General features: G+C 33.9%; 1 protein-coding gene across 4 annotated transcripts in view; it reads right to left on the bottom strand.

The window, feature by feature from the left end:
• LOC110105181 (SWI/SNF complex subunit SWI3D) overlaps positions 1–8,067 on the bottom strand; it is a 15,732-nt gene extending 7,665 nt beyond the window's left edge. For 3 of the 4 annotated variants that reach the window (XR_002304121.2, XR_003701608.1, XM_028697232.1), the window contains exons 1-5: positions 7,494–8,065; positions 6,458–6,984; positions 4,482–5,051; positions 4,229–4,392; positions 3,567–4,153 (exon numbers count right to left, since the gene is read on the bottom strand). Coding sequence is in view for 2 of the 4 variants with exons in the window: in XM_028697232.1 (XP_028553065.1) it covers positions 3,567–4,153; positions 4,229–4,392; positions 4,482–5,051; positions 6,458–6,984; positions 7,494–7,965 (2,320 nt within the window). In the remaining 2 variants the exon portion in view is untranslated. Of the gene's footprint in view, positions 1–2,902; positions 2,974–3,566; positions 4,154–4,228; positions 4,393–4,481; positions 5,052–6,457; positions 6,985–7,493 lie in introns of those variants that run through there. The other variant, XM_028697233.1, reaches the window with a different exon arrangement.
• Between the last annotated feature and the right edge of the window lie 4,031 nt (positions 8,068–12,098).

Raw genomic sequence — 12,098 nt, 5'->3', positions numbered from 1 at the left:
TATATTCAGTTTTAGATCTACTCAAGTGAAAACCTTTAGACTCTTAGGTTGACCTCCATAATTCATGTTTACCTTCAACTCCCTCTCTGATCTTATCAACAAGAAGAATATCATGAGTAAAACACATACACCAAGGTACATCTCTCTTGCAAATGTCTAGTGAGAACATCCATGATTAAAGCAAAAAGATACGGACTTAAGACTGATCCTTGATGTAATCCAATCGAAAATATAAAATGATAGAGACTTAGATGATTTGATCACATTAGACGGAGGGCTCCCGATGACCCAATTAAAAAAGTTGACGTATTAGATTTTAGTTATGTCAAGAAAGGTAACGGCAAACCTAAAAAAAACATGGTTAGAAATTATTAGAAATAATGTTTCTTTATTAAATTTAAATGAGAATTTAATTTTTAATAGGACAAACAAAAAAAAAATCATGTAGCCAACCCCACGTAATGAGGCAAATGCTTGATGATGATGTTGTTATTGTTAGTAGTTTTGCATCACTCATATGAGATTTAATAGACTTATGCTTTATGTACAACTATAAATTGTGATTATTATTATGCCACTTAGCTGATTCAATATTAATTTATTTCTCAGATTAGTTATTGAAGCAATTGAATTCTATTTATATCTTGGCACATAACAAAATAACAAATATGCATTATTGAATTTAAATGCTCTCATGATCTTATTGGCGGAAAACTTGAAGTTGAAGGGAGGGAGCAACAAGGTGCAAAAGGTTTCGATTTAGTTCTACAAATCTATAAAAGGTGTACTACTCGGTTCCTAGTGCAGATAGAAGGTCGAGTAGTTACAAACACAGAGAAGACAATGATACTAGCAATAGCATCATTTTTTAATTTTCAAAACAATATTAAAAAGTTTAGTAAGCCAAAAAACTCCTTAATCTCCTAAGCATTTCCACACCTCTATTGGAATATCATCATGTCCAACAGCTTTTCCACACTTCACATTCTTTAAAGTCTCTTTAACTTTGGTTTTACTAATACGCCGATAAAAACATAAATCTTTATTTTTATTTAGAGTGCTAAGATCACTAAAGTAAATCATATTTTCAAATTCTTCATTAAAAAGTTTAGCAAAATATCTCATCCACCTTTGTTGAATATCATCTTCTAAGAAAAATACTTTTTAATCTTCATCCTTAATACACTTCACTTGAACTAAATCCTTACTGCTCCTATCCTATGTTTGACTAGCTTATACATATATCTTTCTCCCTCCTTAGTATCTAATCTATTATATAAATCATTAAAAGTTAATATCTTTGTATCGCATATTGTTTTTTTAGATTCCTTAAGTGCCTATTTATATATTTCTCAATTATTAGAGTTTTTACATGTAAACTAATTTTTATAACAAATCTTCTTATTTTTTATTTTTTTTCTTGTACATTTGGATTCCACTACCAACTATTTTTACTATTATGAGATTTTCCCTTTGATACTTCAAGCAAATCTTTCATAATATTCTTAATATCACTAGCTAGTTGTTACCACATAACATTAACATCCACATGCACAATCAAAATCTTAAGATCTAAAATCTTACTATTAAAAATATTTTTATTAATTTTCTTTAAATGTCCTCATCTAATCCTATAATATCATTTTACTTTATTTTTTTATTTTTTGCTCATTTATATTAAAGTCCAAAACTAATAATCGATGTTGGGTACATAAATTTTCACTCGTAATAACTTTATAATATGTGTAATCTAAACGATCTAATTTTCTTATAAGAAAATAATCAGTCTGAGTTTTACTATATCCATTTTTATAATTGATGAGAAGCTCATCTCTTTTTTTAAATAAAGTATTAGCAATTAAAAAATCATAAGCTAAAAAAAAAATCTAATATGGTCTTATCACCTTCATTTGTCGTTCCAAACCCATGACCACCGTGAATGCTTTTAAAATCATCTACATCTCTATCAACATGCCCATTTAAATCTCCTCCAATAAAAACTCTTTCTTCAAGAGGTATCTTTTATATTAATTCTTCTAAGTCATTCCCAAATTTTAATTTTGAACTCATATCCAAACTTACTTGAGGAGCAAAAGCACTTATAATATTAACAATCTTAGCATCAACAATAATCTTTAAAGTTATAATTTTATCTCTAATTCTATTATTTTTATAACATTATTCTTCAAACTCTTATTTATAATCACACATACATCATTTCTAGTACGACTCTTACCTGAATACTATAGTTTAAATCCTAAACTATCAATCTCCTTAGCCTTCTTTCCAATCAATTTAGTTTCCTGAATGCACAAAATATTTATCTTCATATGAATCATAATATATATTAATTCCATTAATTTTCCTGTAAGGAAACCTATATTCCAAGTTCCTATCCTAATAAAACTCTAAAAAGCAATAAAATAACTTAAAATAAAATACTTACATATTTCCTTACTCTCCATTCGAGAAAATGCGGCCTAGAACATGAAGTAACTACTAAAAAAATTATTAGGAACCTAACAGGAAGTAGAACAAGGCCAGAAAAATCTATGGATTAAAATGCTGAAAATGAAACTACACACAATCAACAAAGGTGAAGAGAACTGGCAAAGTGATTAAAGAACGAGGAGGAAATGCCAAAAAAGAAGACATGAACTGTACAAAAAAGAAGGCACAGATTCTGTATTTGTTAAAGACGCAAAAACACCTTAAAAGAAAACAATTGGAGACGTTGCACTTACAGCTGATTCCGCATGTGTGAATGTGAAGATGCAAAACTTTAGAGAAGCTTCACAAAGATATCAAGCATCATTCTTGCATAATTGAAGGAAATGGCTTTAAAAAGGGAATCAAAGCACATGATTTAGAATACTACAAAAGAAAATTACTTTAAAGGCTCCATCCCCTCACTTAACTATCTCCTAATTATCATCCTTGTCACCACTGCTTTGACTTTCAGTTTCTGAGTCTCTGATAACATAGCCAAATAAATAAGGTCAATAAGATCATAGCTATAATACTATGAGAACAAGTCATAGCAACTATCATCGCTGCTTTCTATACTGGCCTCCAGGTTTTACAATTATAACAATTATATGATTTTCTTCATAATTCCATAGTTAACACAGTCCGCCAATGAAATTATAGCTTTGCCACCAATTCATCGGAAACATGAAACAACCATAAGGCCAACATCTCACCATAGTTTTATAGGAATTAGCACAACCATTACGTCAAAACTAGTGAAATATGCAGCAAAATAAAATTTAGAGTATGCAAACGTTTTTCTCCAAATATGTGCTCATTTTTGTTTTCCTTGCGGTAGAAGTTGGCCTTTTCTTAGCTTTTTTGCATAAATGAGAGGGCATTTGTTCTCATCTAACCATAATTTACTAGTATAACACACATATAACTTTTCCCAAGTATCTCAAAAAGTATCTGAAAAAAAATTTATATGATTTTAGCATCTTTTAAAATAGAAGACATATATAGACTTCCAAAAAAAATTACAGAAACTTGACAGAAGAAACTTCACCAAGTTCCACTGGGGAAAGTTATCATACCTGCCACTACATTAACATCTAAGGTAGAATCTGCACTATCTTTTTGTTCTGGTTCCTCTTTCAGGACAATGGATGTTGGCGTGGTATCTTCAACTTTTGTTAATTCTGAAATTTGTTGGACCTGATCAATCAATTCTGAATTACATGATTGCTCCACAGATTCTGGCTTGCCTTCCTCTGAAAGCTTTTGATCATCTACAAACTTAAGCATAGATGGTGCATCTCCATCATGTACGGGAAAATCTCCCAACTCCTTTGAATTACTAGTTTTATTTACCATTGCCTCATCAAAACTACTTGCATCCTTCCTGTCAGATTGTGATGTTAGTTCCTCAGGTAAAGATTTATTATCTGGCTCACTGTTGCCAGAAGTTACATCCACTGGGAGAAATGAATCACTTAATTCTTTCACAGTAGATTTCTGTGGAGACTCATTAGGAGAAGCTGGCTGTTTCATTTCACTCTGTCCAGAATTTGCATTTGGCTGATTATTAATTGTTTCATTCTTCAATTCCGCAGAACCATTCGAACTTGGCAACTGCTCCTCCTCCTTTAAAGCCTCCAAGTCACCATTGGCAGCAACAGCACTGCATTAATAAATATCATCAGGTTTGAATTTCAGCCACACTAACATTAAACTTGAAAGCATACGGATTGCAGACCTCTCAGGGACAGGACTTCTAGCATCATTAAGTGGCTCCTCAAGAATAAAGCAATGCCTTGAAACCAGCTGAGTTCCAGGAGATTCCTCTAACATTGATTTCAAAGAAGTGCGGCATGAAGTTGACACAGCATCCTGGTCAACCAGTCCCGCTAAGAATGCTACCTGCAATAAGAAAATTAGTTAGTTGGTCACTTTCTGCATCTAAGATGTGGCATTTTTATCCACAGGGCTCTACCAACATTAACGCTTACCAACACCATGGCAGGATTTCCAGCTTCTGCAAATGAGAACATTCTTCCATCATCATTTGTAAAGCCTACAGCCTGAAATGCACTCTTTAAAGAGTTTACAGCAAAGTTGGAATAAGTTTCGCCGCATAAATCAACTTCAGCATATTTCATGTCCGAGACATCTGCTGGGGACGAAACAGGATGCTCGGAGCTCATGCCATTCTCAACCTCAATTGCTTCAGGGACTTTCACAACTGAAGATTCCTTATTAGCTGAACATGGTTCAATTTTCTCCAACATATTGTCACTAGAATTTTCTTGGACATCTAGAAAAGGATCTTCTATAGGCATTTGAAGAAAGTGCAAGATGCACTGAGCTTTAGTTTTAGTAGCAACATGCTCAGCTATTTCATTCCAGTTCTCGCCAAAAAGCTCCAAGGCTTCTAAAAGAAGCAAGGTTTCCTGATCTGTCCAACTCCGACTACTCACACCAGGGCCCTCAGCAGATTCCATAAGAATGAAGTCAGCTGGTGTCATGCCGGAGCCAAATTTCCCATTATTATAACACTCCGCACAGAGATCAAAATCTGCCTGTGAAATAAATAAATAGCATGGATGTTTGGGTCAAGTTAGTCATCTACCAATTTTGTGCCATACTCGCATTATAGGAAAAAGATATATTCATGAATTCTGTGAAGTAAACCATCTCTAACAATCCAAATTCACTATACTTTTTTTTTTGGGACATTTAGGTCAATTAAGGCAAACTCACACACAAAACGCATACACAAAAACTCGAACCCAAGACCTCTTAGTTGGAAGCCTAAGCTCTCAACCAACAAGCCAAGGTGAGCTGTGTTCACTATACTTTTTGATAATCAACTTTATCCATTACACCTGTTATATTTGCTTTTTTTATAATCAACATGAATCTTTTTTCTCCATAGTTCTGATGGGATCCGATGCACTGATGTTGGTATGGTCGTACCCAGATAGAAAATGAATAGAAAATGATTTGTAAAGCCAACTACAAATAGTTGCGACAAGGTCATGAATATATAATGATAAAAGAGTTCATGCTATTCAAAATTTTGTAGGTCATTGCATATTTTTTACAATTACTGCAGCAACAAATTAGGTGTGCTCTTGTATATTCTAGCTATTTTGTACAGCATTTCAAATTAATGAACTTCATTGAACATTAAGGGTTATAATTGAAATAATAATGTAATATAGAACTCATAACATTTTTTTTCTTCAGAATTTTATCCACCTCTTTATCATAAAGTTTTTCTTCAAAATGTTACTAAATACTTTCACTATTGTAGCATTTCTTTGATGCAAACTCCATGAACTCCTTAGTTTCAATATTTCAATATTATTCCTTGGCATTTAATCGTAGAGATTAGATGTGCACTTTCAACACGGAAAAAACAAACCAGAACATTATAAGTAGACTACCAAAGATTTTACAAGCATCCACATTGTTGATGACAATGTGAATTTCAAACAGCCTTAGAAGCATCAACTAAATCAAACAAAAGTGTGGAATGCTATGAGCTAATCATCTAAGATAAAAATTAGTAGCTGAAATGATTCATGCAAAATAATGGCAGAGAAGAAGATTGATCTTTTAACTTAAATGGACACAAATGAAACTGATAAAAATATGAAGAAAAAAAATTGCATCAAGCAAATGCACAAGGCAAAAACTATTGTCATACACTATTTACTAAAAATAAAACTCCATGGCTTAGTTCTCATGAAATAGTCACCAAAAAAAAAAAAAAACAGCACGGCTAAAAAGGAAGGAAGAAGTTAAATTATACTCTTTAGTTTCAATTAACATAACTGTAAAATATATACTTCAATAGTCCATAGTTTAGACTACTAGCATCCCTTAGCATAGGCTTTTATCTAAAAAGTGTTTGCTATAACATTATTCAGCAGTTCAAATTAGGTTCAGTCCCAATATTCAAACTGAACTAAGAACCAACCTGTTTCTGGCAATGATACCGTCTGCGAGAGCAATCGCCTGAACATGAATTACAATGGTACTCAACTGAAGGATCCACTGGCCGCATCATGTCGTCAAGGAGGGCGGATTCTGGAAGCAGCTGTGGTAACATGGATGATGGCGGTGATTCCTGTTTTTTGGGAACATAACAGGGTAATGACTCCACATTTTCGAATTGGTACAACTGGTCAAGCAGAGAGGTTGTTTTCTCGGCTCCAGCTTCAATCACTCTTTTGTCAGTACCGGAATGCGGGAAAGGGTGGAAGTTGATCAAACCCCAGTGATCTAGAAACTCCATCACCTCTTGTCTAGCACCTAATTCGCCAACAGATATATCAGATAAATCTTTAACCTCCATTGGAGTCTGAGGATCAACATGAAATTTCTTCATGATGGAATTTCGTATGTCCACATATATTTCTGGTGTCCTACTCTCAGACTGTCCGTTGAAAAATGATGGCAACGCATGCTTCTCGAGCTCATGGATTTTCTCCCATGAAAACCAACCTGATGAAAGAACGCAATAGGACAACGTAAAACAAATGCTTTTAAGCTGTTGTGAACAAGATTCATGTTCTCTAGTAAGGGCCCATTTTAGTTCTCGAAGTTAGAAAAAATGTTCTGATAAATGATTAAATGATTAATTAACTATACTTCATTACTTAGTTGGATGTGGTTATAAATCAATGTTGGTTTTGAATTCTCCTTAAATACCTTCAGAGCCCTTCAAATGTTTTTAAAACATGTTTTATATCTACAAGCAACCAAGTGAGCCCAAGGTGGAATCGGTGAACAAAACGTGCAAAAAAATCCTCAACAGTTCTGTTAAAGAGAAAACGAAGAAATTGTGCAACAAAAGCGTCAGGTAAACAACAAATAAATATTAAGCAAGTTGGATGCAGCAGCATTTCACCCAAAACCCTAGCTCTGAGGAGCAAGTCCGATTCCACACTGATAGTTAAAAAAATGAAAATTCCTAACTGATATATTGGTCATCATATGTTCTAGCAACTCACCAGCGGAAGTTGGGACTACATGTACACCGACACCTCTGGATCGCACGGCCTCAAATTCCAGCTCCATTGTAGTCACATCCGACGGCTCCGCCGAATCCTCAACAGATTTAACCGGATCTTCAGAAAACATCATCTCCTTTGCAAGTTCTCCTACCAGCGTCTCAGCAATCAGAACTCCCTCCTGCGGCGTCTGTGGACTTCCAGCTGCGATCTTGCCTGGGAATTGCCTAGCTCTCGTGATGGGACCATTGTGGCCACTGGGGAGTATGTTGAGGGCATTCCGCTCCTTGACTAGCCTTTTCGATGTCGAGGAGGAGGAGGAGACAGCGAAGATACTCGAAGCCGCCTTCCTCTTCTGGCCGCCGGTTCGCCGGCGTGGGGCCTCCCCAGGGGTTTCGAAAGGAACCGGTGGCTTCACTTCTAGGTTTTCTGCAGCCGCCGGGGCCTCCCGTCCACGCCTCCCCTCCATCATCGCTGCCGCGGCTTTCTCTTGGTCGCTTGCCGTGTAAACTGTGAAGATAGCGCAGACCAGCACTCTTTTTCATAATTTGGAAATTTTCTTCAATTTTTTTTGTCCATTCCACCTAACTCAGAATGTGTTCGACCCGGTTTTGAGTTGAATGAGTTGAGCGTGAGCCGCTAATACAATTCAGTTTTGTGTTAATTACTTAATTTTTTTAGGGGCTGTTTGATTAACGGTAAAGAGAATGCATTATAAAGTAAATATTTTGAGGTTATTTGGTTGTGTGTAATGAATGCAAGAGAATTATTTTTTTTTTTCTGTTTGGTTAGGTATATGCAGTGTAAAGTAAAATCAGTCCATTGCCCCCAACAGAAGACACATGTTGCAGCTCTAGGTTTCCACACGAGGTGGTTCGACCATCCTACTGCTCCAGGTCCCTGCACGGAGTGGCCAAATCAATAAGAAGTGGAAAGTCATACCTCTGAGCAATGGGTTGTAGCAATTCGTAAGGCTTCTACACGATTGTTGATCTCATCAGCTGCAATCGAGCACGATTGTTGATTTCCATGAATATTTAGTTATTATTTATATTTGTAATTTCATTTAAGCATTTATTCTAATACAATTATTCCTTAATTTTGTCGAAACATATGTCGATAATTTAATCGTTCTTTATTTTTAATAATAATTATTCTTTATTTTTAATAAATTTCCTGTAATTTCTAATATTGTTAGTAAATATAAATGAACAAAAAAAATTCCAAAATTTTATTGAGAAAATAGTAGACATATTTGTTTACTTTTTATGAAATTATAAGGAAACATTAATATTACTATTTATAACATTTATATTTAATGAGTTAATGATAGTATTAACATAGTGAAACATTATTAATTAAAATTCTATTGGAAAATAGTGTGGAATGTTACGAATTTGACTATTGTCTCGAAGAAATAAATATATCGTTTCAAATTTATTGTAAATGTATGTATTCAAAATGAGTGCACGACCATCATCTTTTATGTTGTTATATGACGAATAGTTATTCTTAGATGATATTTTTTTGCCAACATATATTGGTGGTAAATATCAGCCCCTACAAGTTGTATTTAACTTGACTTTAAAGTAGTTAAAGGAAAGGGTTCTTAGGGCGCTGAAGTTCGATCCCTCAAAGTTTGTGACAACCATTGTGGGTCATTTTTCAGTGGGTAACTAATTCATGTCCTCGAAGGTTGAGGACGATGAAGATTGTGAATTTGCATTATCAGTGGCTACATCTGAAGTTCTAATTATGTATGTGGATGCTGAGGATATTCCTAATGATAGTAATTTGGATGAAGACATGTCAACTCAAATTTGTGATTTAGTTGTACTCGATAATGTACATGAGATGTAAGATGCTGCCAATATGGCCTTGGCAATGCCAAATGTACATTTAGCGTATGTTAATTGTGAAGGAAATTATACATTTTCTCAAGTAAATTCTTATTCCTCATTATCTAATATTACATAAGTATAAATGTAGATCCATACCTATCTTATATCAAAAGAATTTACCCGGTCCTTCAACACAATCTCAACCTACTTCTATTTTTGAAGTCAATGATATTAGATTATATGCTCCTACAATCAATGATGAAGGTTATGAGATAATGAGTAGTGGTTCAAGTGACGATGTGGAAGAAGAGTGATGTGATATCCTCCATGATCCAGCTGTTAGGAATATTGGTGTTCAGCCAAATATCAATGATATTATTCGTGGCTACTGTATAAGAACTGTAAATACAGAAGAGTGAATGAGATATAATAATGAACATGTTGAGATTCATAGGAGAAACGTTAGTGGAATGCAGAGGTTGCATATGATAGTAATACTCTTTTTAGCATTATGAATAATGAATTTATCATTCCGAATGAATTGATAGAGCATATGCATTTCCTAAAAAAATGTTAACTATAATTTTCCTTGCACGATTAGTCCATTAGAAATAATATTCAATTTGTCGTGGTTTCTTCAAATGAATAAAAATTCACATTTGCTTGTATACAATATGATAATGTGCCGGTAAAGTGTCATTGGCTTTTACGTGCTAGCCTAAGCAAGTGTTTGGATGGGGTGTAGAATATATCCACCATAAAAGTTTCACATACATGCATGAACCATATTCTTCAAGCATGTCATAGGCAATGTAATTCAAAGTTCATTAGCTGCTTTATTATTCCCATTATAAGGAAACAAATAGATATAAAACATAGATAAATAATTAGAATAGTTTAGGAAAAGTTTAACATAAAAGTTTCATGCATGAAAATATGTGATGCACGTCAGAAGGCTATTAAGGTAGCATTTGGCAATTAGGAAGAGTCTTATTGATCATTGAATTTGTTCATGAAAGTTATTATTACAACTATGCCTGGAACTGAATATAAAATTCAATCCTCTTATTCACATAGATTTCAAAGGTTGTTTTGGGCTTTTGACCCATCTATCACTAGTTGAAGATTTTGTCGGCCCATCCTCAACCTAGATGGGACTTTCTTATTGGGTAAATATAGGGGACAATACTCATAGTTGTTGGGCATTATGCGAATAATGATTTTTTCATTAGCTTTTGGAATTATGGAGTCAATGTGCAATGATTCTTGGATATAGTCTCTTATCATGATCATGATTTACTCCCTTCTATTACCAGTATAAATAATATATGCATCAAATCTAACCGGCATGCTTGGTTGGTACGTGGATGTAGAGACATATTCCCAGGTGCAACACACCATCACTATCTTAGACACTTGCATGAAAACTTTAAGAAAGTTGTTTGAAAAATGGGAGTTTCTGATGTGGAGTTTCTATACTAGAAGATGTACACAGCATATAATATTGATGATGCATAAATATTCAATTAGAGCATGTTAGATATAATCAAAATAAAGCCAAAACTTTATCAATGATTAGTTGAAATTGATGTTTCAAAGTGGTCATTGATATATAATGGTGGGTTCCAATACTGAATAATGACAACTAACACATCAGAAGCTTTTAATAGCATATTAAAGAAAGTCCATGGGTTACTAGTACAAGCTCTCATTACTATCATATATTATTATGTTGTTCGAATGTTTGCCCGACAACTCAAGGTTATTACTATTAAAGAACACCATAATAACAACATATTATCTCCACGTGTCTAAGCTAAATTGTGAAAACTTAAAACTAATGTAAGAAGAATATCAGAACCTACGTGAATTAATATGCGTGAGTTTCAAGTATTTGATATGTCCTCAAGATCCTACTGTGTGGACGTTACACCAAATGCTAACAGTTTGTATAGTTGTTGAAGACTATTATTTATCACATGCCATGTGGCCATGTAATTAGTTCAAATGTATCAGTTAGGATAAATCATCTGGATTATGTTTCAGAATATTACACGATGAATAATTTCAAGATAACTTACTCATATGAATTTCACACAATACCAGATAAGGAGTAATGACCAACTTATGATCTTACGGCTAGTTTGTACCCCTTGAGTCTTCTAAACTAGAAGGTGATATGGTAGGCCCAAGATTACTCAATATAGAAATACAGTAGATGAAGAAAAACATTAAAGTAGTAGGGTATGCAGTTATTGACATATAATTGAGCATAATATAATAACCTGCCTAACACGTCGTGCAAATCATTTGTGAAAGTACTGACCTAACACTTATCTCTGTATGAGTTTTTTTTTTTGTTGATGTGTAAATTATGTAAGATTTTATTATTATTTGTTTGATATTTGGTGTTGAAAAAAAAATATCGTATTATTGTCCAAGTTATTTAGTATTAAAAAAATATTGTATTATGGGACAAGCATAAGCTCAAACTTGCTTACCTTTGAGATGACTATGTTGGACATTTTATAGGGATTCATATTTAGACTTGACTAAGCTTGATTTTTGGCTGCATGTTCATGCATACATTCTCTTTTTGTTGGGATCTTACCTTCTCCCAGACATCTCAGGTTGTGAGATTCATTTATGGCTCTTATCTTTACTAGATGACTTGGGTTTGTTCAACACTTACTCTTTAGGGGCAACAACACTATCTCACTTGTACATGAAACTTACTGAGGTGATGATGCCAAAGAAGGCAAAT

Source organism: Dendrobium catenatum, unplaced genomic scaffold (genome assembly GCF_001605985.2).
Source record: "Dendrobium catenatum unplaced genomic scaffold, ASM160598v2 fragScaff_scaffold_905, whole genome shotgun sequence".
Lineage (NCBI taxonomy): Eukaryota > Viridiplantae > Streptophyta > Magnoliopsida > Asparagales > Orchidaceae > Dendrobium > Dendrobium catenatum.
Note: the sequence above shows the minus strand (reverse complement) of the source record. Positions and strands in the feature narration are given on the sequence as shown.